Source organism: Lepidochelys kempii, chromosome 19, assembly GCF_965140285.1.
Source record: "Lepidochelys kempii isolate rLepKem1 chromosome 19, rLepKem1.hap1, whole genome shotgun sequence".
NCBI classification, from domain to species: Eukaryota; Metazoa; Chordata; order Testudines; family Cheloniidae; genus Lepidochelys; species Lepidochelys kempii.
In genome coordinates, this window is record NC_136398.1 from 19,621,714 (window position 1) to 19,647,265 (window position 25,552).

At 45.6% G+C, this 25,552-nt stretch overlaps 1 protein-coding gene across 5 annotated transcripts in view; it reads right to left on the bottom strand.

Moving 5' to 3' along the window:
- Positions 1-25,552, bottom strand: part of KDM1A (lysine demethylase 1A) — a 181,340-nt gene that overhangs the window by 91,806 nt on the left and 63,982 nt on the right. For all 5 annotated transcript variants that reach the window (XM_073317369.1, XM_073317368.1, XM_073317371.2 and 2 more), the window contains 3 exons: positions 22,660-22,741; positions 16,350-16,444; positions 7,999-8,141 (listed from right to left, as the gene is read on the bottom strand). In XM_073317369.1, coding sequence (XP_073173470.1) covers positions 7,999-8,141; positions 16,350-16,444; positions 22,660-22,741 — 320 coding nt within the window. The remainder of the gene's footprint in view (positions 1-7,998; positions 8,142-16,349; positions 16,445-22,659; positions 22,742-25,552) is intronic.

The window sequence follows — 25,552 nt, forward strand, 5'->3', positions numbered from 1 at the left end:
ATTTGTGTCCATTTATTCTTTTACGTAGAGACTGTCCAGTTTGACCAATGTCCATGGCAGAGGGGCATTGCTGGCACATGATGGCATATATCACATTAGTGGATATGCAGGTGAACGAGCCTCTGATAGTGTGGCTGATGTTATTAGGCCCTGTGATGGTGTCCCCTGAATAGATATGTGGGCACAATTGGCAACGGGCTTTGTTGCAAGGATAGATTCCTGGGTCAGTGGTTCTGTTGTGTGGTTTGTGGTTGCTGGTGAGTATTTGCTTCAGGTTGCGGGGCTGTCTGTAGGCAAGGACTGGCCTGTCTCCCAAGATTTGTGAGAGTGTTGGGTCATCCTTTAGGATAGGTTGTAGATCCTTAATAATGCGTTGGAGGGGTTTTAGTTGGGGGCTGAAGGTGATGGCTAGTGGCGTTCTGTTATTTTCTTTGTTAGGCCTGTCCTGTAGTAGGTGACTTCTGGGAACTCTTCTGGCTCTATCGATCTGTTTCTTCACTTCCGCAGGTGGGTACTGTAGTTGTAAGAATGCTTGATAGAGACCTTGTAGGTGTTTGTCTCTGTCTGAGGGGTTGGAGCAAATGCGGTTGTATCGCAGAGCTTGGCTGTAGACGATGGATCGTGTCGTGTGGTCAGGGTGAAAGCTGGAGGCACGTAGATAGGAATAGGGGTCAGTAGGTTTCCGGTATAGGCTAGTGTTTATGTGACCATTGTTTATTAGCACTGTAGTGTCCAGGAAGTGGATCTTTTGTGTGGACTGGACCAGGCTGAGGTTGATGGTGGGATGGAAATTGTTGAAATCATGGTGGAATTCCTCAAGGGAAAAGAAGCCATACCACACAACAGAACTACTAACCCAGGAACCTATCCTTGCAACAACGCCCGTTGCCAACTGTGCCCACATATCTATTCAGGGGACACCGTCACAGGGCCTAATAACATCAGCCACACTATCAGAGGCTCGTTCACCTGCACATCCACCAATGTGATATATGCCATCATGTGCCAGCAATGCCCCTCTGCCATGGACATTGGTCAAACTGGACAGTCTCTACGTAAAAGAATAAATGGACACAAATCAGATGTCAAGAATTATAACATTCATAAACCAGTCGGAGAACACTTCAATCTCTCTGGTCACGCAATTACAGACATGAAAGTTGCGATATTACAACAAAAAAACTTCAAATCCAGACTCCAGCGAGAAACTGTTGAATTGGAATTCATTTGCAAATTGGACACAATTAACTTAGGCTTGAATAGAGACTGGGAGTGGCTAAGTCATTATGCAAGGTAAGCTATTTCCCCTTGTTTTTTCCTACCCCCCTGCCCCCCTCAGACGTTCTTGTTAAACCCTGGATTTGTGCTGGAAATGGCCCACCTTGATTATCATACACATTGTAAGGAGAGTGATCACTTTAGATAAGCTATTACCAGCAGGAGAGTGGGGTGGGGGGAGGTATTTTTTCATGCTTTGTGTGTATAAACAGATCTTCTACACTTTCTCAATATGCATCCGATGAAGTGAGCTGTAGCTCACGAAAGCTTATGCTCAAATAAATTGGTTAGTCTCTAAGGTGCCACAAGTACTCCTTTTCTTTTCACACATATAGGGCCTCCAATTCCAGGGTGCCCAACCATAAAATGTTGGGAAAAGAACCAAGAGACAAATAATCATAGACTTTAAGGTCAGAAGGGACCATTATGATAGTCTAGTCTGACCTCCTGCACAACGCAGGCCACAGAAGCTCACCCACCCACTCCTGGAACAAACCCCTAACCTATGTCTGAGCTATCGAAGTCCTCAAATCGTGGTTTAAAGACTTTGAGGTGTAGAGAATCCTCCAGCAAGTGATCCGTGCCCCACGCTGCAGAGGAAGGCAAAAAACCCGCAGGGCCTCTGCCAATCTGCCCTGGAGGAAAATTCCTTCCCAACCCCAAATATGGCGATCAGCTAAACCCTGAGCATGTGGGCCAGACTCACCAGCCAGACACCCAAGAAATAATTCTCTGTAGCAACTCAGATGTCACCCCACCTAACATCCCATCATAGGCCATTGGGCATATCTATCGCTAATAGTTGAAGATAAATTAACTACCAAAATTAGGCTATCCCATCATATCATCCCCTCCATAAACTTATCAAGCTTAGTGTGACAGACTGCCAATTTAAGGGCACTCCACTAAAACAAACTATTCTATTTCAAGGGCCTCGGATGGATCGGTTAAAATTCACAACATTTATGAGGCTGCTAATAGGCTGGGAGAGTATCGATGTGAATGTGTGTGGGAGGATTGGGTAGTTTTCAGGAATATGACAGTGTTTGTAAATGCAGGACATTCCTCCTCTGCTGTGGGAACCTAGGATGGAGGGACACTACTGTCAGGAACAGTGTGTGCACCCGGTTAAATGTTTGCATTTTACTAATATACATTGTTACAGTCTAAACACTTGTGGATTCTCCCTGCTTACTGTCTGTCCGACATTGGATTCTACCCCCCTGGACGGCATTATTCAAGTAGGCCCCAACAAAACACTTTTGCATAATTCTTATGGTTTCCGTTCAAGTTAAATATGATTTGTCCAGTTTTTCGGCACCCTTGTAAAACGTATCTTCAGACCTCCCCAGCTCCCTGCGATGGCTTCAGGGCCAGCTACAGGTTCTAATGCACCAATATGTTATTCAAGCCCGTACAGCCAAAAGACAAAAACGCAGCATGTTAGGTGACATTGGAGGATTTTTTTGAAAGCTCCAGTTCCATACTAAATACTCTTAATTTGAATTCTGAAAAGTCATACAATTCTTGGGTCAAAGGCCAAACCACCCAAGCCCTTAAGCATACTAACACTGGGTTATCTTATACTCTAACTGCAATTAATGTGGTCATAAAGGATTTCTACAAAATCATTAAAAAAACCCCTCAAATGCTATAGTCAACCGGGCTAAGTCACAAGCTAAAGGTCATGCTTGTGATATGCTAGCTCGTGATCTGTTTAACACTGCAAAAGAAGACATGTTAAATGTATGCCTGGGTTTTCCCCCGTCCCATACCCTTTCCTCCCTACCCTTGCCCACATTGCAGGCATTTCTACTCAACTAACAGTAGCCTCTTTACTTCCTCCAGACTCACCCTTCTCCTTTAATTTCCTTCGTGTACCCTTCTGTCATCCCTACCCATGTGTTTCCTTCTTCTTTCCATTTTAAGTCTATAAAATATGTAACTAACAATATAGTGTACAAAGTAGGGCTATCCGGATACCTGGCACCATCCCCCGGTGACGCTACACTGATGACAACCTCAAACTGTTGTACAGAAACGGACAGTTACACTGCGTGTTCCTGTTCTACCCTTCGTCCTTTAACCTTGTCCTCTTCTGTGGTTGTGGATGTCCTTCCTCCTGCAGATGGTGAAATTGCTGTACAAGTATCCTCTACTCAGTGGTGTTTCATCACCGCTGCATCTTATTACATGTATGGACCACTACAGTGCCAGACAAACACTTCCATGTGCCTGCAAATTACTGACTCATTTACCCTAGGTGATGTAGGTGGGTAGAAAGTTGGCTAGATTATCGGGCTCAACGGGCAGTGATCAATGGCTCCATGTCTAGTTGGCAGCCGGTATCAAGTGGAGTGCCCTAAGGGTCGGTCCTGGGGCCGGTTTTGTTCAATATCTTCATAAATGATCTGGAGGATGGTGTGGATTGCACTCTCAGCAAATTTGCGGATGATACTAAACTAGGGGGAGTGGTAGATACGGTGGCAGATAGGGATAGGAAGGGACCTAGACAAATTGGAGGACTGGGCCAAAAGAAATCTGATGAGGTTCAACAAGGATAAGTGCAGAGTCCTGCACTTAGGACGGAAGAATCCCATGCACCGCTACAGACTAGGGATTGAATGGCTAGGCAGCAGTTCTGCGGAAAAGGACCTAGGGATGACAGTGGACGAGAAGCTGGATATGAGTCAACAGTGTGCCCTTGTTGCCAAGAAGGTCAATGGCATTTTGGGATGTATAAGTAGGGGCATAGCGAGCAGATCGAGGGACGTGATCGTTCCCCTCTATTCGACATTGGTGAGGTCTCATCTGGAGTACTGTGTCCAGTTTTGGGCCCCACATTACAAGAAGGATGTGGAGAAACTGGAGAGAGTCCAGCGAAGGGCAACAAAAATGATTAGGGGTCTGGAACACATGACGTATGAGGAGAGGCTGAGGGAACTGTTTAGTCTGCAGAAGAGAAGAATGAGGGGGGATTTGATAGCTGCTTTCAACTACCTGAGAGGTGGCTCCAAAGAGGATGGTTCTAGACTATTCTCAGTGGTAGAAGATGACAGGACAAGGAGTAATGGTCTCAAGTTGCAGTGGGGGAGGTTTAGGTTGGATATTAGGAAAAACTTTTTCACTAGGAGGGTGGTGAAACACTGGAATGCGTTACCTAGGGAGGTGGTAGAATCTCCTTCCTTAGAAGTTCTTAAGGTCAGGCTTGACAAAGCTCTGGCTGGGATGATTTAATTGGGAATTGGTCCTGCTTTGAGCAGGGGGTTGGACTAGATGACCTCCTGAGGTCCCTTCCAACCCTGATATTCTATGATTCTATGTGCACCTTCCCGACTGTGTGTTCACTGGAATGACAACGGCTCCTCGGTGGTATAACAACCTATACCTGGACAATATACTGGTTCAACTGGCCAAGGAGCTACTTCGTCTACCACCGTTCATAACCACGTCACCGAAGGTCACACTGAAGTCCAGCTCTCCAATCAAACCATCACCTGACTAAAAAATCCTGTTCATAATGCATCCTACAGCCCCATCTCCCAGTGGGCCACTGTCCAAACAACAGCTGCTGCTGCTCCTATATTTGTGTTACTAACCTCTCGTCATGTGTGGGTACTTTAGACACACACTTAAAAATCTTACTATGTTTCCTACCTTTACCCCCTTCCCCCAATTCCCCTCTCCCTTCCCCCTTGGGCAACCCTAAAACAGATCATGTATATCGAAGTATTAACTTTATCTCACCTAAAAGTTTGATAGGAGACAACAGGAGGGAATTGTCAAGCAAGAGTTAAAATTTAGCTAACAGCTAAGGCAGAAACCACAGATCAAGCAGAAATGTTTCAGAGGCCCAAGCACAATGGCTTCTGTCAATACATGATAACTCAGATATTCAAATGTCCACCCAGTAACTCAGTTTATCGGTAAGGAAGGACAATGCTGACCACCTCCAGGACCCCCAGATATCTGTGAGCACTCATCCCTACCCCCCCACCCAGCCTCTTCCCCCCGCTAGGTAGCCATAGATACTCGATGTAATGAGGATGACCTCTATACATATTGTGGCAAACTGCCGGCACTACTTTGATGGGTCTCGTGCTCTCTCTTCTTGGGAAGGGCTCAGGGCACTGTTTCTCGCCCCTGAACTGGGGTATTAACTGCCCCACTAGTGTCTTAGGGGAGGGGAGTGGAGAGGGAGGGACCCAGGCCCGCCCTCCACTCCAGGTCCCAGCCAAGGGGCCCTAGGGATAGTGGTAAACCGCTTGAACTAGAGGTTCCTTCCCCTGGGCTACTTCCCTTTCCTGCCCTTCAGCTTGTGGGGCTTCCTGCCCTCCCTCTGCACAAACCAGATGTCCCTTTACCTATGGTCTTGGTCTTCTTAGCCCACCACAGCATTTCTCCAAACTCTCCTCTGCTTCAACTCCTCCAAACTGCTCTCTGCTCCAACACCAATCCACTCTGCTTCAACTCCTTTCCTTGTCTGATTGAAGCAGGGGGGTTGTATCAGGTGACTGGCTTCAGGTGCTCTAATTAATCTATAGCAAACTTTCTTCCCTCTACAGGGTATAAAGCTCCCTTCTAACACTCTCCTGCTGCTGTCTGGTCATGCTGTATCACAGTATGTACTGTTCCTATTATTATCTTTGTTAAGAGTTTTCTTTTTACTTGTAACAATGTAAATAAATGCAAATGAATTAGATAAGAGAATGTATACAACTGGCCAATGTGGCACCATATTTTTGAAGCTGTTTACCAGTCTTCCCAGTGCCGTGAATAAATCCTCCTTCAGTACTGTTTGTGCTTGCCTGATTCTTGGGGAAAAGAATCTTTTTGCCTAACAAGAGAAAGCAGAAAGCCTACAAGGAATGGAAGAAGGGATGGATCACCAAGGAAAGCTACGTCTTGGAAGTCAGTAAGTGCAAGGAAAAAGTGAGATCTACCAAAAAACAAGCAGAGTTGGACCTTGCAAAGGAAAAGAAAACCATTAGTAAAAGGTTCTATAGCCATATAAATAAGAAGAAAACAAGGAAAGAAGTGGGACCACTACTCACTGTGGTGGTGATGGCGGTGGCGATGAAAGAATCTAGGCACGGACCAACACTTAAATGAATACTTTGCTTCAGTTTTTAATACGGGTAATCATAGCATCACAGGACTGGAAGGAACCTCGAGTGGTCATCTAGTCCAGTCCCTTGCACTTATGGCAGGACTAAGTATTATTTTAGATCATTCCTGGCAAGCGTTTGTCTAACCTGCTCTTAAAAAGCTCCAGTGACGGAGATTCTGCAACCTCCCTGGGCAATTTGAGTACTTTGCCCTGACAATTAGCAAGTTTTTCCTAATGTCCAACCTAAAGTGCACTTGCTGCAATTTAAGCCCATTGATTCTTGTCCTATTCTTAGAGGTTAAGGAGAACAATTTTTCTCCCTCCTCCTCCTTGTAAAAAACTTTTATGTATTTGAAAACTGTGATCATGTGATCACTTTGTAATTGTACTCTCTGCCATTATCTAAATTATTGATGAAGATACTGAACAGAACTGGATCCAGAACTGATCCCTGCAAGACCCCACTCGATATGCCCTTCCAGCTTCACTGTGAAACATTGATAACTGGTTGGAAAACCATTTCCAGAGAAGTTATGCACCCACCTTTTGATAGTTCCATCTAAGCTATATTCCCTACTTTGTTTATGAGACAGCCACGTGAGACAGTATTAAAAGCCTTACTAAAATAAAGATACACCACCTCTACCACTTTCCCCCTATCTACAAGGCTTGTTACCCTGTCAAAGGAAGCCATTAGGTTGGTTTGACATGATTTGTTCTTGACTGTTACTTATCACCATATTATCTTCTAGGTGTTTGTAAACTGACTGCTTGATTATTTGCTCTTTCTGGGTACTGAAGTTAAGCTGACTGGTCTGTAATTCCCTGGGCTGTCTTTATTCTCCTTTTTATAGACTGGCATTATATCTGTCTATTAGTCCTCTGGAATTTCCCCCATCTCCCATGATTTTTCAAAGGTAAGTTTATGGATGGGATGATGAAACTGCCTACAATGTCATGTAGCCAATCTACGACTGCCAGTTGCAAATATCTTCAATGGCCGGTGATGCAACACTAGACGGGGCGGGCTCTGAGTTACTGCAGAGGATTCTTTCCCAGGTGTCTGGCTGCTGTGTCTTGCTAAAATGCTCAGAGTCCATATTTGGGATTGGGAAGGAATTTTCCCCCCAGTTAGATTGGCAGAGACCCTGTGAGTTTTTCATCTTCCTCTGCAGCATGGGGCACAGATCACTTGTAAGTTTAAACTAGTGTAAATGGTAGATTCTCTGTAATTTGAAGTCTTTAAATCATTATTTGAGGACTTCAGTAACTCAGCCAGAGGTTAGGGATCTATTACAGGAGTGGGTGAATCATAGAATCATAGAATCTCAGGGTTGGAAGGGACCTCAGGAGGTCATCTAGTCCAACCCCCTGCTCAAAGCAGGACCAATCCCCAATTTTTGCCCCAGATCCCTAAATGGCCCCCTCAAGGATTGAACTCACAACCCTGGGTTTAGCAGGCCAATGCTCAAACCACTGAGCTATGGTGGGCGAGGTTCTATCGCTTGTGATGTGCAGGAGAGATCAGACTAGATGATCATGATGGTCCCTTCTGGCCTTAAAGTCTATGAGACTATTAACTTCTATCAGCAAAGCATGAGGTCACTTACTGTATGACAACCTCCAGAGCCTGTCCTAGGGAGACTGGCTTGTTATTGAGGACATTGAAGTCCAGCTGATGACTGAGATAGGAGGTGGCCTCCAGCAAACGGTTGAATTCCTGCTCCACCATTTCATCTTTCTCTTTAGGAACCTGAAAGTCAAAGAACAGATTTGTCTCTGTAAATTAAAAAAAAAAAAAAAAAACACCAAACCTCCAGATACGAATACTTAATTAAGGAGGAACTTAACAGGTGTGGAGTGGAGGCTGGTAAAATTAAGAAGTCCAGAAAGACTTCAGAACCATGAAGCTTAGACTTCCTTTTCCATTGTGGTGCTAATTCCACTACAAGATATGTTTTTAATTCAGTAACACAAGTTGCCTCCAATCCTTCCCCCTCAAAATGTGAGCGGTGTATATAGCAATGAAGTAATATGCAAAAGAGCAAGGTAGAGCACGGACGTGTAATGTTACACTGGTGTTGATAGAATCATTACTTTACTGCCCTGTGTCATACACTTTAAAAAAAGATATAGTAAACAAAAAGAAGCTGAGGGCGTCACCTGTAAGTTTTGAAGTCTTAAATTCTTCAAAATGATCAGACAAGAAAAGTATGCAAGGTATTTAGGGATAATCTGCCAAGTTCCTCTCTCTTTCTCACCTCTGAATTGGTAAACAGGCAACTAGCATTGTTTACTGGGCTCCCCAATGACTGCAAAAAACAAGTCAGTAGAAAAAGGCTTCCTCAACTAAAGGTTGAAGTTAAACACCTGAGGTCCAATGGCTTACCTGTGGGCCATGTGTACATGCTTTCGGATGTCAGAAAGGTGCACCCTGACTCTACTGAGCTGTTTGCCACCTTCCGATGAGGCTTTGTGCACATCAAGCCTTCAGCGAGGGCGTGATGTATGCTGATCAGGCAGAAGGAAGGTACTACATAGGTGGAAGCTTGGCTACAAATGGCGCAAGCAGTGCCCCCTGGCACCCTCATCTATTCCTGGATGAAGTAGGGGTATTGCTGGTAGTTAGATAAGTTTTTCAATCTTACTGTGTAGTAGGGGAGCATTTCTTTAAACACTTTTGGTGTTGCTACTGTGACACCGCTGAACCTTCAACACAGCACTACACAGAGCCACAATAGTTCTACTAGGTCAGTGTTTGAGGCCTCCCTCATCCCACTGGATGGCAACCCCTATGTCAAGTGCACAGCAGCACAGTCCAGCTGTTAAGTGTAGCAGCTGCAGGTCTGACTAGTGGTTACTATTGCTGGAGATGTGGGGAGGGGCCAGCAGGGATATGCATTGTGGAGCCTTTTCCTGAGCTCTGAGAACATGGGAGGAGCTCTAAGGAGCTTCAGCTGTCCTGACCCTGATAAGAGAGTGAGGGAATTAGGGCAAAAAAACCCTAGGAGTCTGAGCACAAAGAAAAAAAGGGGGTGAGAACACATGAGGGGGCAGGGACAAATGGGTCAAAGAAAAAGAGGAGAGAAAACAGCAAGCACCATAAAGGAAGGCAGATTGGCAGAGATAAAGTGTCAGAAATAGCATGTGTCAGGCTTACAGGAGAGTCCTCTCTGGAGGCAAGGGACAGATACAGGGCTACTTTCTCCAGGAGACAATTCAACAGGGTGAGGGGCATCCTCCTACTACTTATCCCTGGCCCTGTAAATCCTAGATGTGACCATTGCACTGCAGAGTGCCTCTCCTAAAAACCTCTCAAAAGCTGCTTCCTCAGGAAGGCTGCGACAACTCCCAAGGAGCTCTGGGTGGTGAATTGCAACTTGTCTCCTGTGTATATACTAAAGGTGAGGGTTAATCAAAATGTCTTGTACAGAATAGAGAATAGCAGATTTCATACCCTTCCAACTGGACTGAGACAGGCTTTAATCTCAGTTGCTGATGATGACAGGGAAGATGGAGACACAAACTGAGGAAGTTCATAGTGAAGTGGGTGCCTGCACTTTGGCTCCAGTACTAGTCGGGAGGCATATTTAAAGGGACACTGTCAAGGCTGTAGGTCCAACATGAGACCTACGTATTTCCTTTCAGTTTGCGTAGTCAGTGTAAATTTTTTTCTCCCCTAAAACGATTCAAAGTTATCTGCCCAACATTCACGAGCAACCCAACAACAAGAAGTCAATGTGAATGTACCACTGAAGGAAAAAAAGTGTTCAGCAACAAATTATTTCAATTTTAAACTCAGGGATTATTATAAACAGTAAAAAAAGGGATTTTAAAAAATTATAAGTGATACCTTGACAGTGTCCTTTTAACCATTGCAGCAGAAAGAGAAATAAATAATAAATAGCCCGATAGCTGTTTCAAGGTAAATTTTGTACAATAGGGTAAAATCAAAACAAGGTTTAAAGCATTGCAGAAGCAGCTAATCATCACTTACATTTTTAGCAGTGGCAACAACCAAAAAACAAAACAAAAACACAGATTGTGGTAAGTCTCAGAAAAGAGAAAACCAAGAGTGAACATAAGAATGAAACAGCTTCCAGCAGGTCCTATGTGCATTTAGGGTGAAACAAGGCTAAAGAAACGGCACAGACAAATAATACAAATGGAAAACAGAAAGCGCACATGATGTTGAAGAATCACACCATGCCTGAGCAAGCAAATTTAAACAGTCCTGTCCTTTTGCTGCATTTCTATACCTATCGTGTCTTCTCAGTGTAGTCAATTTCAGTGTATGCAACATCTGTGGAACAATGCAGCACTGTGGAAGCAAAGGTACTATCAAATACATGCTGTCAGTCTGGCTTTGAATGAATTGAGCAGATGATGGTGGTAGGAAAAAATGAGAATTCTATTTATACTGTACACAAATATTCTGACAAGCTGCAGAGAAAATAAACTCAGGCAAAGTAAGGACTGAATGGGATTTGGAAAGCTAGTTTGAGCATGACTAGTTTAAGTAACATTAGTGCCAGACTGACAGACCTGGAGATTGAAGTACTCTGCTCAGCCACAGAGCAGTTACAGCTCAGGGATCAGCAGCTTCCCTTATACAGTGGCAGCAGTTCTTTGAAGGCAGACAGATATACCCATAACATCGTAACTAACCTTAACTTGTCATGCAGGTTAGAAAGGGAAATTATGGAGTACACGTAGGAAGCATAAAAAACCACAGTATATTCAATAATTGAGAGAGATGAGGTAGGTGAGGTAATATCTTTTATTGGACCACCTTCCTGGAGAGAAAGAGACAAGCTTTCAAGCTTACACAGAACTCTTCTTCAGGTCTGGGAGATGTACTCAAGGTATGTCTACACTGGCAGAGTTACAGCGCTGGCAGTTACAGTGCCGCTAAGAGCGCTGCAGGGAAACCGCTGTTGTGTGTTCACACTGTCAGCTCCCAGCACAATAGCGTGTTCATACTTGCGGCACTTGCAGCAGTATTCAGAGCAGTGCACTTTGGGCAGCTGTCCAACAGAGCATCTCTTCTTCTTCTGCAGCTAAGAGTTGTGAGAAGGAGGAGGGGGTTGCAGGGCATCCTGGGTACTGTCCCAATGCCCTGTCCTGCATTGCTTTGCATCCCAGCAATCCCTGTGCTTCCTTTTGCATTTGGCACCATCTTTAAATGGTTTGTGTACTGCGTCCCCTGCCTCTTCGGTCTGCAGGAATGGATCCCTAACTGTTGACCAGTATTCTGCTCACTGTGACTAACATGTCACGAGTGGCAGTGGAGTTATTCCTTAAACTACAAAGGCAAGAGGAGTGCAACGTTTATCTCACAACGCGTACTAGCTACGAGACGAGATTGCTTGCGGTATTCATGGAAGTGCTAACCACAGTGGAATGCCGTTTTTGGGCTCAGGAAACAAGCACTGAGTGGTGGGATCACATAGTTATGCACGTCTGGGATGACGAGAAGTGGCTGCAGCACTTTCGGATGAGGAAAGCCACGCTCATGGCACTGTGTACTGAGTTCGCCCTAGCCCAGCGGTGCAAGGACACAAGAATGAGAGTTGCCCTGCCACTGGAGAAGCGCGTGGCGATTGCACTGTGGAAGCTGGCTACTCCAGACTGCTACCAATCGGTTGCTAACCAGTTCGGAGTGCAAAAGTCAACCATTGGACTTGTAAAAAGAAAAGGAGGACTTGTGGCACCTTAGAGACTAACCAATTTATTTGAGCATGAGCTTTCGTGAGCTACAGCTCACTTCATCAGATGTTTACCGTGGAAACTGCAGCAGACTTGTGTTGATGGAAGCCTGCAAGGCCATTAATTGCATCCTGCTCCAAAAGACCGTGACTCTGGGCAACATGCGTGACATTGTAAATGGCTTTGCACAAATGGGCTAACTGCAGAGAGGTGATAGATGGTACGCATATTCCAATTCTGGCACCAAACCACCTAGCCACCGAGAACATTAATTGCAAGGGGTATTTCTCTATGGTTCTCCAGGCTCTTGTGGATCACCATGAGCGTTTTACAGACATTAACGCAGGCTGGTCTGGAAAGGTGCATGACGCGTGCATCTTTCGGAACACTGGCCTGTTCAGGAAGCTGCAAGCAGGGATTTTCTTCCCGGACCAGAAGACCACCGTAAGGGAAGTCAAAATGTCCACTGTGATCCTGGAAGACCCTGCCTACCCCTTAATGCCATGGCTTATGAAGCCATACATGGGGCACCTTGACAGCTGCAAGGAGCAGGTCAACAGGCTGAGCAAGTGCAGAATGACTGTTGAGTGTGCTTTTGGCTGTTTAAAGGCCTGCTGGCGCTGCCTCTATGGGAAGCTGGACCTGGCTGATGACAATATTCCTATGCTTATAGCCACGTGCTGTATGCTCCATATTTGGGAAGGGAAGGGTGAAAGCTTCACTCAGGGCTGGACCGCTGAGGTTCAGTGCCTGGAGGCTGAATTTGAACAGCCAGAGACCAGAGCTATTAGAGGGGTGCAGCGCAGGGCCATAAGGATCAGGGATCATAGAATATCAGGGTTGGAAGGGACCTCAGGAGGTCATCTAGTGCAACCCCCTGCTCAAAGCAGGACCAATCCCCAACTAAATCATCCAAAAAAAAATTATTATTTTTTTTTTGCCCCAGATCCCTAAATGGCCCCTCAAGGACTGAACGCACAACCCCGGGTCTAGCAGGCCAGTGCTCAAACCACTGAGCTATCTCTCCCTCCTTAAGGCAGCAATTTGAAGCTGAAAGCCACTAATATTTGTTGCTATGCTCTGGAGTGCAATGATTGTAATGCTAGGAGGTGATTGTGATTGGTGCAGATGATGTAATATGAAGGTTTAAGATAATTGTCTGTTGCTTTGCAGGGCTCTGTTTGCTTTCAGTTAATAGAATAAAGATTGCTTTTAAACCAACACAATTCTTTTATTAAAAAACAACCACCAGAGAAGAGAGACAAACAAAAAAACACATCAGCACTGAGGGAGATGGGGGAAGAGAAGGTATCAGGAGGAGGTGGGCTCCAGGGACATTTAAAGATTTGTGTATGTCCAGGGATCATATCCAGCCTTCTCCCTTGGAGTACAGTGCAGCAGGTACTGTACTTCAACAGGGTGAAACTGCAGAGGGATGGGTGTTGAATGCAGTGGGTACTGGGAGTCTGCAGTGCCAAACTGTGACAGGGGAGGAGTGGAATGCCATGGGCACAGACTGGAGCCAGTACGTTGATAAGAGTGTGTTGGTGGTATCTGGGGGGTGCATGGGAAAGAGTTTTGCGACAGACGCTGCAGGGGAGGGTGAGCGCAGAGTTGCTCGGTTTGCAGTGTTAGTATCACCTGGAGCGTGTCCATTTGGCGCTCCATAACGTTTAAGAGTCACTCCGTGGCTTCATTCTGGCGTGTGGCGTTCTCCTTTCAGTCCCTCTTCTCACTGTCCTGCCACTCCTTCAATTCCTGCTTTTCAGCGGCGAAGTGCATCATAACCTCATGCAGAAAGTCCTCCTTAGTTCTCTGTGGCCTCTTTCTAATTCAGCCGGTGATAATAAAGAGGGAGGCTGGGCTCCCTCGGTCATCTCTGTGAAGCCAAAACACAACATTTTACAGAAGCAGTATTGTTTGCAACACACAAAACACTGATTCAGTGACTTAAAAGACAGCCACTATTTGCATACCTGTCACTAAGTGGCTGACCCCAGGCAAGCACACGAGCCACAAGACCCCCAAAATGGCGAGTAGCCACAGGGGCAGAGTAAATCAGTGTTCCCGGACCCTACTGTGCTCTTGAGCAGAGCCAGCACTCTGTGTGTGTGTGTGTGGGGGGGGGGGGGTAGAGGGGCTGATAATCATACCTGTCCCCATATTTTCCACAGGCTGTGTTCATTATGGAAGATATCTCGCTGCTGAGGGTGAGCACGGAATCAAGGGAGGTTCGTCTCCAAGACTGTGGCTTCTGTCCTGTCCCTTATGCAGCTCCCCTGTGTGCAGCAATGTCCTCCGCCCTCCGGCAGAGTGGCGCAGGCGTTAATGGGGCAAGAAACAAAGCAGCTGTGCCAAAGAACCTGTGGAAGCAGATTGCCCAATATCTCCATGAGAGTCTCCGGGGGATCTTGGAGGCAGATTCTTGTGAAGTGAGGGAGTCAATCAACAGCGTGTTCTGCCGCACAGATTAGGCATGTGATGGTATGGGCATCATACAGACACAAGCCTGCTTTCTCCAACCCTCCTGCCCTCAACAACTTGCTTCAGCAACTCCCAAAAATCAAATCCACTTACCAGGGACCTCCTCTCCTGTTTGTGCTTTGCCAAGATCCGACAGCTGTGACTGGCTAGCCTCCTCCGGGGTAGAAAAGAGCTCCCAGCTGCCTGCATCTCTGACCTCTAAGTCGTCCTCTGCCTCTGGGTTCCCCTCCCTCTCCACATCCTCATTCAAGATTCCTCCTCCTGACTCAGTCCACCGAAGTATCCACAGTGGCCTTCACAGTGGAGGTGCGGTCGCCACTGAGCATCGTGTCCAGCTCTTTGTAGAACAGGCAGCTCGTGGGCACAGTGCTGGAGCGGCGGTTTGCCTCCTGCGCCTTGTGGTAGGCATTCCACAATGCTTTCCCTTTGACCCTGCACTGCAATGTGTCCTGGCCATGGCCCCTTTCTGTCATGCATCGTGAAATCTGTCTGAAGGTATCATAATTCCTATGGCTGGAGCGCAGCTGGGACTGGACAGCCTCCTCTCCCCAAATGCTGATGAGGTCCAGCAGCTCGGCATTGCTCCAAGCAGGGGATTGCCTGGTGCATGGAACAGGCCTGGCCACCTGGAAAGATGCGCTGAGACCACTGCACGCATCACTGAGCAAACAGGAATTTATGGATGGGGGTGACGGTTGGTCACCTGAGGGCAGGGCAGTAGAATTCAAACCCATACCCAGAGAGGCAAGAACAGGCATTGTGGGACACCTCCCAGAGGCCAATTGCAGCGCTGTAATCAACCGGGGTGTCTACTCTGGCAGCGCAGCAGCCCCGAAGCAGAAAGCTCTACGCCTCTTGTTGGGGTGGGTTTTTTACAGCGCTGCAACTGCGCAGTTTCTGCACACTACATGGCTTGGCAGTGTGCACACTTCGGGAATTACAATGCAGAAAGCTGCTTTAGTGTGCAGAAACTTGCCAGTGTAGACAAGACCTCAGTGTCACAGATTGTTTAGCATAAGCAGTTAACACATTTCAAGGGACCATTCAAGGTGAAGTGGCCAGTTAACACCTTTCTCACCAACAGAAGTTGGTCCAAAAAAAGATATTATCTTACCTGCCTTGTCTCTCTCATATCCTAGGATCAACAGAGCTACAACACTGCATTCATTAAATAATTCTATGGGCTATGAACAATCTTTGCCACAATTTTCACATATGAGAAGTAAAAATGAAGGTTAGTTACCAGTAACTGGGAGTTATTCACAATGAGCCTGCTCCCATTCAAGGGATCAAGGCAGTGCACTGGAAGCTTCCCAAAACTCTGTGGGGGATACCCACCTCTCCCCTCTTGAAAGGCTCTGATGGTATAAAAGCGGAAGTGATCCCAACCATCCTTCCACTAATTCAAGAATTAAGACTCCAATTAAGTGAGGAAGACAGGTGGGGATGTGAACATGCAGAGGATCATCTTGACAAATTCCAGTTACTGGGAAGTAGCCTTCTTTTCTTGAGTGGCCTCTGCACATTCCCAGTTGTGAACATTTAGCCAGCAGTGCAACTCCAAGGAAGGTTGCATTGAGGAGTTATAGTGAACTAGTCAACTGCCAAAACAAGCATCAACAAAAAAAAAAAGAATGGCGGCCAAAACCTCAGAGTTAGAGTTTATCGTTCTGTACCTTATCCTTTATAAAGTCAAACCTCTATAATGCATTATTTTCTTCAAACCATTTCTTAGTGCAAAGACTATTTTTGAAAAATTGCGACTTACAGCTTGTCCATTGGCTTCATAAAGTGGGCATTTTTGTTTGATCTTAGCCAGTTCCATATTTACTTGTTTGCTGACCACAGCCATTGGATTCCCTCCTGGAAGAGATTTTGTATAAGTAAATTGGACATTCAAGCAAAGACTAAAAAGATGCCTGAAAATAAAACAATAAATACAGTTCAAAAGCAGCCATTATTCCAATAGTAAAGCCCATTAGTATATCTCTGTGTTGTGCTCAGCATCTTTCAGCAGACTGGTAGAACTTTCAAATATTGTCAAGGCTCCTCATAGCAACTGTTATAATAAAAACAACCCAGCACCACCACCATTCAAGGAAAGAACTATAGATAAGGAGGGTTGATTACAAAGAAGCTAAGCTCTAAGATAGTGGCAACTAGCAGGGCAGCCTTGAGAGTTAATAGCCACAGGGATGCATCTCCCAGAGGTTCAAATGTAGAGCAGAACAAACTGTAAAGTAGAGAGGGAAGGTCACATTGAGGGATAAACGCTCTGAAATGGGCTCTCAAGGAATGGGCTCTGAGAAATTTGGTACTGTAGAGATGGGACCCGAGGAATACAGTTCACAAGGGCCGAGTGAAACAAAGTGCTGCTGCAATGGGCAAATAAGGATGTGCAGATATGCATCACTGAGGTCAACTAAGCTGGGAAAGGCCCAAAGGAAACAGAATGGAGAACTGTTCAAGTCTCCATACAGAAGCGAGACTTGCAGACCCTCCAGAGGAAGAGAGGGAAGTCTAAGAAGTCTGAAGGCTCAGAACTCTTCTCCACCAGAAAACAATGGGAATAGAAGTCCCGCCCCTTTCCTGCAGGGGTACAAGGAGAAGCCTTGAGGAGACTGGCTCTTTATGTCAGATTATCACCATTCTATCACCGTTCTATAAAAGAACAATAAGGTTGCAAAGTGAAAAGAAAAGGAGTACTTGTGGCACCTTAGAGACTAACCAATTTATCTGAGCATAAGCTTTCGTGAGCTACAGCTCACTTCATCGGATGCATACTGTGGAAACTGCAGAAGACATTATATACACAGAGACCATGAAACAATACCTCCTCCTACCCCACTCTCCTCCTGGTAATAGCTTATCTAAAGTGATCACTCTCCTTACAATGTGTATGATAATCAAGTTGGGCCATTTCCATTATCATACACATTGTAAGGAGAGTGATCACTTTAGATAAGCTATTACCAGCAGGAGAGTGGGGTGGGAGGAGGTATTGTTTCATGGTCTCTGTGTATATAATGTCTTCTGCAGTTTCCACAGTATGCATCCGATGAAGTGAGCTGTAGCTCAGAAAGCTTATGGTCAAATAAATTGGTTAGTCTCTAAGGTGCCACAAGTCCTCCTTTTCTTTTTGCGAATACAGACTAACACGGCTGTTACTCTGAAACGTTGCAAAGTGAGTCACTCAAAAGTTAAGAAATGCCAGAATTCAAGTTGCCCGTGCAACTTTAATTCAGATTCGTACATATGCATTATGATTGTGTATTATAAAACTATCACATACTATTTGTTCCATAGGACCCATGCTTCATTCAGTGAATGGGTAGCTAGCTATTCAATATTTCTTTATCCTTCTTGTTTAATGTGTGGCCTTATTTAATGCATATCATTCAAACTCCGCACTGTATACAGAATTAGTAATTTCCTCAGTGGCAGTTTCTCTGGTGGTCTCACCATAATACCTGAGAGCTTCACAAATATTTATGAATTTATCTTCACAACAGTCCTGTGAGATTAGGCGGTAATGTTCTCCCAATTATTCAGCTGGGGATCTGAGGCAGAAAGCAAGGCCAAAATTGTTAGCTGTGTCCAACTTCGAACACCTAGCTCCCATCACATTCAGTTGCAGTTATGAGTGCTCAGCACTACTACAATATTGACTGCAGATATCTGACACTGGACACCTAGAACACCACCACAATTAGTAACTTACTATGAAAGTCTGGTTTAAGTGACTTTCTCAGCACCACATAGGAATTCTGTGGCAGAGGCAGGGAACACCACCCACTTCTCCAGGGCAGCAATAAACTTTAACCACAAAACCACACCTCTTCCAATTCCTGCAACAAATGAGGCAGGACACACACACAACCTCATTTGCTACACAACACTGATTCAGTCCCAGAGTACATTACATTCTGTGCACTGAATAATGCAGGGGTCCTGTTGAAAAAAACTAGTATGTGACCATGTAGTTGAAAACGAGAGTAACTCCATACTTAAAGTCATCCTGGTTAACGTTGTTTCATTGTTACCTTGTGGATCAATTAGGGAACATGCTCGCTTAAAGTTGCGCAATGCTCCCTTATGTTGTTTGGCAGCTGCCTGCTTTATCCAGTGCTTGCGGGAAGAGCAGCCCGTTGGAGCTGCTGGCGGGGGCTTGGAGCCAGGGTGGACCAGAACCCTCCCTCTCCCCCATCAACTCCCCGCTCCCCTAAGTGCCCTGTGCAGCAGCTGCCCAGCAGTTCAGCTGTCCCTCCCCCCACTGCCGTGTGCTGCTCCTGCCAGAAAACTGAAAAAGGGCAAATATAGTGCCAATCTATAAAAAGGGAAACAAGGACAACATGGGGAATTACAGACCAGTCATCTTAACTTCTGTACCTGGAAGATAACGGAGCAAATAATTAAGCAATCAATTTGCAAACATCTAGAAGATAATAAGGTGATAAGTAACAGTCAGCATGGATTTGTCAAGAACAAATTATGTCAAACCAACCTGATAGCTTTCTTTGACAGGGTAACAAGTCTTGTGGATGGGGGGGAAGCAGTAGATATGGTATATCTTTACTTTAATAAAGCTTTTGATACTGGTCTTGCATGACCTTCTCATACACAAACTAGAGAAATACAACCTAGATGGAGCTACTATAAGGTGGGTACAAAACTAGTGGGAAAACCGTTCCCAGAGAGTAGTTATCAGTGGTTCACAGTCATGCTGGAAGGGCATAATGAGTGGGGTCCAACAGGGATCAGTTCTGAGTGTAGTTCTGTTCAATATGTTCATCAATGATTTAGATAATGGCATAGAGTACACGTATAAAGTTTGTGGATAATACCAAGCTGGGAGGAGTTGCAAATGCTTTAGAGAATAGGATTAAAATTCAAAATGATCTGGACAAACTGGAGAAATGGTCTGAAGTAAACAGGGTGCAGTTCAACAAGGACAAATGCAAAGTATTCCACTTAGGAAGAAACAATCAACTGCACACATACAAAATGGGAAATGACTACCTTGGAAGGAGTACTGAAGAAAGGGATCTGGGGGTCATAGCGGACCACAAGCTAAATGAGTCAACAGTGTAACACTGTTGCAAAAAAAAGTGAACATCATTCTGGACTGTATTAGGCGGAGTGTTTAAGTAAGACATGAGAAGTAATTCTTCCACTCCAGCTGAGGCCTAATCGGCACAGAGTAGAGTACTGTGTCCAATTCTGGGAGCCAAATTTTAGGAAAGAAGTGGACAAATTGGAGAAAGTCCAGAGAAGAGCAACAAAAATGATTAATGGTCTAGAAAACATGAGCTATAAGGGAAGATTGAAAAAATTGTGTTTGTTTAGTCTGGAAAAGAGAAGACAGAGGGGACATAACAGTTTTCAAGTACATAAAAGGTTGTTACAAGGATGAGGGAGAAGAATTGTTCTCCTTAACCTCTGAGGATAGAACAAGAAGCAATGGGCTTAAATTGCAGCAAAGGTGGTTTAGGTTGGACATTAGGAAAAACTTCGTAACTGTCAGGGTGGTTAAGCACCGAAATAAATTACCTAGGGAGGTTCTGGAATCTCCATCATTGGAGATTTTTAAGAGCAGGTTACACAAACACCTGCCAGGGATGGTCTAGATCAGGGGTGGGCAAACTTTTTGGCCCAAGGGCCACATCAGGGTTGAAAAACGGTATGGAGGGCTGGGTAGGGAAGGCTGTGCCTCCGCAAACAGCTTGGCCCCTGCCCCCTATCTGCCCCCTCCCACTTCCCGCCCCCTGACTGCCCCCCTCAGAACCTCTGACCCATCCAACCCCCCCTGCCCTGACCCCTATCCACACCCCCTGACAGGCCTGCAACCCATCCAACACCCCCCCCACTTCTTGTCCCCTGACCGCCCCCTCCCGGGACCCCCGACGCTAACTGTCCTCCCAGGACCCCACCCCCTATCCAACCCCCCCTGCTCCCTGTCGTCCCCCCCCCGGCCGCACAGGACTCCCCGACCCCCTGCAGGATTCCACCCCCATCCAACCCCCCCTGCTCCCTTTCTTCTGACCGCCCCCCACCCATCCAACTGCCCCCTGTCCCGACTGCCCCCCGGGACTTCCTGCCCCTTATCCACACCCCCGCCCCACTCCTTACCATGCCGCTCAGAGTGGCAGGACAGGCTTATTGGAAAGCCTGGGAGGTGGGCAGGCGCAAACCGTGCTACCCACACGGGGGAGCACCCAGGGGCCAGCCTCCCTGGCTGGGAGCTCACGGCCCGGGCAGGACGGTCCCGCGGGCCGTAGTTTGCCCAACTCAGGTCTAGATCACAGTTTCTCAGATGTGGCCACCAAGGGGTTTCCCTGTGGCCACAGCAGTTTCCTGGGCAGTGGAGGGGGGAGAACATCAGCCCCTCCCCTTTGTCCCTGTTGCTCCTGCATGCGCCGCCTCACTGGAGGCACAGATGGGACACACAATGCTTAAAGAGCAAGGTGAGGGGGTAAGAAAGTGAGCAGCGGGCTAAGGAGTCAAGTGGTGAGGTGAGCAGCGGGCGGGGGGGTAGGGCGGGGGAGTAAGGAGGCAAATGGCAAGCCAGCAACAGGGTGAGGAGGTGGGTGGTGGGGGCTGACTGCGAGCAGGGGAGTGAGGAGGCGAGCAGGGGTGTGTGAGGAGGCAAGCAGCGGACAGCGGGGTGAGGAGACAAGAGGCGAGTGGCAGGGGGGTGCTGGTGGAGGAGTAAGGAGGTGAGTGGCGAGGCAGCAGCAGGGTGAAGAGGGGGGCAGAGGGGTCTGGCTGCGAGCAGGGGAGTGATGAGGCGAGCGCGGTGAGGAGATGGGACGCGAGCGGGGGTCGGATGAGGAGGCGAGGGGAAGGAGGTGAGGCAAGTGGGGGGGGCTGGTGGAGGAGTTAGGAGGCAAGCAGCAGGCTGACTAGGCAGACAGGGGTGTCTGGCTGCAAGCGGGGGAGTGAGGAGGCGAGTGGTGAGCCACCAGCGAGCGGGAGTTCTCGTGGTGGGCAGCAGGATGTCTGTGGCAGGGAAGCGAGGAAGCGAGCGGTGGGTGGCGGAGTGAGGAGGAACACAGGAGGCAAGCAGTGGGCAGGGGTGAGGAGGTGAGCAGCAGGTGGAACCCCCCCTTGGGGAGGCTAGCCCCTGACTCCACCCCTTCTGCCCACGCAGCTGAAGCCCTGATGCCCCCTGTGCCTGGAGCCACACGACCCCCACCCCGCCGCCACCCTGCATCCGGAGGAGACCCAGGATGGCCACAGCCGTATGTCCCCTCCCCTCCCCAGCTCCAAGCTACCCAGATATCTTTTTCATTTTTATTTGGACTTCTATTATGTCAAAGCATTTTTAAATTTACTTCAGAATTGTTATACAGACAACCACTTTTACCAAAAAAGAAAAAGAAACAATAATAAAAAAAGATAAGAACACAAAAAGCACCTTATTTGTGTTTCTATTCTTTAGGTCTAGTATCGAATAGAGATAACTGTGCATGATTTTTATTACTGAGTCTGCAAAAAAACAAACACCCACCCAAAACCTTACATAAATGAATTACAATGATTTGGATGTACATATGTGCATATTATTTTACTATTTTTTTTCTAAAATTATTTATTTTTCCTAAAGTGTAAGTGCGGCCACCAGCAAGAGTTGGTTGCGAGAACCCATGGAGATACTACTTGGTCCTGCCATGAGTGCAGGGAACTGGACTAGACGACCTCTCGAGGTCCCTATGATTCTTTGATGCTCAGCTAAATGGTTGTAAGAATAGTTTAAATAAAGGCAAAATAAGCTTTTTTGCCAAGAGAAGAGTAACAGAAATCCCAGTGCAAATGAACTGTTGCAAAAATCAAACCACTATGGTGAGAGTTTGGCAGGAACCACAAAAAATTAAGTGGTTTCAACAAACCTGAAAAGAATGACAACTGAGAAAATGTCTTCCATATCACAACCACACTTCATTGAACTGATCCCTATTATGAACGATTCCTTCATCGCATATCAGGGCACCCTGAACGCGGAAGAGGCCCAAACTAGAATGTTATAACCTTTCTCTTTCAATAACCTTTAAAAAAGTTTACTATTTTGAATGACTCACCCAGCCCTGTTACCACCATGGCTCCTAGATCAGCAACATAGTTTCCTTTGCGAAATGTAGCAACTCTTCCTCCTACACGATCCTTTAAAAATTAAAAAGTATATTTATTAGCTATTTTCATTCAATCAAATTTAGAAAAATGATACCTGAGCAATAAAAATCACTCTCCTGAAAGTCTCCTACAGACATCTAAATAGGGTTATCTGAGCCACAGCCATAAAGTGAATCCCATACCACACGAACATCTATGTTTCAAATAAGCCACTCACATGAGCTTTTGAAGAACAGGCATTAGTATTTAAACGTGGTAGTTAGTAGATTCCTCGATGGCAAAGAAGTTATAGGTGGGAGGGCAGGTCATTTAGTACCAATGTTCATGATAGTATGTTTGTTAGTAAGTTTAAACAAACTATGTAATATACCAAGTAATGGCACTTCCAGTCCCTCACCTTGGAAGAGGTGGAGGGAAGAAAAACTATTCTACAATTGTAAATGACACCCTGTCCAAAAGTTCTGGCTGATATGCAGTCAAAATTTTCATCCCTTAATTTTACCTTATAATTCCTAATTTTGCCCCACTGTTGAACTCTAAACAATTCTTCTTTACCTTGGTGTTAATGCACTTTAATACCTTTAGATTGTTTAGCTGGCCAGCTTTAGGCATTGCTTACCCAGCTCTACATGTTTAACTATTTTAGTCTCTCCTCATAAATCAATCCATTATTCACCACAGCATCTTTGCTGTCCTCTAAATTTCATCAATTGGTAAATATTTTAGAAATGTGAAAGGTGAAATCATACTACAGCTATATTCCATACAAAAATAAACTATGTTAAGAGAAAAAGCAAAAGTTGCAAAGTCAAGAAATCAAGACAGGAAATGTCAAAATTAAATTAGTATGTAGTGTAGTTGTATCCATCTCTGTCCCAGGATAATAGAGAGAAAAGGTGGGTGAGGTAATATCTTTTATTGGACCAACTTCTTTAGGTGAGAGAAAAACTTTCGAGCCACACAGCTCTTCTTCAGGTCTGGGAAAGATACTCATAGCACCACAGTTAAATGCATCATGGAACAGATTGTTTAGTGAAAGTACTCAGCACATATTTTAAGGGACCATTCAAGATAGAGTGGCCCATTACTGCCTATGACTTTGAATGGTCCCTTAGAATATGTGCTAACTACTTACGCTAAACGATCTGTTCCATAAAAAGAAAAGGAGTACTTGTGGCACCTTAGAGACTAACAAATTTATTAGAGCATAAGCTTTCGTGAGCTACAGCTCACTTCATCGGATCATGTTGCATTTAGCTGTGACGCTCGGAGTACCCTCCCAGACCTGAAGAAGAGATCTGTGTAGATCAAAAGCTTGACTTTCACCAACAGAAGTTGGTCCAATAAAATAATTAGAATGTTTAATTCAGTGCCAGGCAATCTTAATTCAGCTCTACTGAGCAGATGGCAAATGTTACAGACTTGAGTTACATGATCACATACTGTTTTCTCTCAATATCTTTGCTTCAATTCTGTGCTCAGAATGGATGCTAAGCGAGCCAAGCATGTGTAATCAATAAGGCTATCTCCTCTCTCCTTTGCTGAAACATGCATAATCAATTACACAGGATTGCACAAATAAAAGGGATGATCTTGTAGTTAGGGACTGCACTGGACTCTAGAAAACTGGGTTCTATCCCTGGCTCTGCCATAGGATTCCTGTGATACTGGGAATGTTACAAACCAAAGTTTTCTGAAGTGGTCACTAACAGTGTTCCCTCCCCATGCTCAACTTGAGACATCCCAAAGGGCTGGATTTTCCCTGCTAAGTCTTACTCAACTACAGCTGAAGTCAATGGAAACTGCAGCCACTCAGCACGTTTGTGGGAAAAAAATCCAGCCCAGAGTTTCAAGGGACCCAATGACCGAAGCATCCAAGATGGCTGCTTTTGCAAGTGTTAGCCTTACTCTGCACTTCAGTTTCCATACCGCTGCTTTCTTACTTCCCAGGGCTGCTGGGAGGATACAGTACATATTTTATTATTGTACTGAGATGGTGCCTAGAGGCTCCCACCAAGGATCAGTCAAGCCCACAACACAAAGATGGTCTTTGCCCCAAAAAACTTATATTAATGTGCATGAGGTTTTCCTACTACGTTGATGGGAAAACAGAAGTATACCATCATGGGTCACACACTGAAGGAAGAGAAAAACACTTCACAGCAGCCTTGTTCCCTGAGCATTACTCGTGCTGTTCAATGAACAAGGCAAGGGTCCTGTGAGGGGGGAGGGGGAAAGAGTATGCAGTCATGTAATTAAAGACTGCATAAACATCACATATGCTGGTGAATTATGGTTACATGGACAATCTTGAGACTAGTATTTCCTAACTTCTTGACGCTCCACTGTGCAACCTTAAGCCTCTCTCTTTTAATGAAGATATTTTATATGGAATTTCCTAGGCTTTAGGTTTTTAAACTGAACTGAAAGAACTAAAATTCCATCATGTAAGACTAGCAATCCCCCTGCATAAATCATTAGCACAGTTTGAACCTGAACCTTCAGATGCACAGCACAAACTTTTACCACTAAAGCTAAAGGAGTACCTACATTAGCTGACAGCAGTAGATGTATTCCTTCTGAGAAGGGAATGTTGTATAGTCAGAGCTGAGGAATAAGATTTAGGACTCCCGGGTCCTATTTATTTGTTAATGAAATTTTACATGTATATAGTATTCAGTCATGTATCAAAAGGTGGGTATACAGGAGCAGCCCCATTTTACAAACAGGAAAATGTAGGCTTATTATCAAGGAGAAACTCCTGACAGCAAGCTATATGAAGCTGTAAAATACTGTTCCAATTTAAGAGATGGAAACCACACTGGTTGGGATATTTAAGAC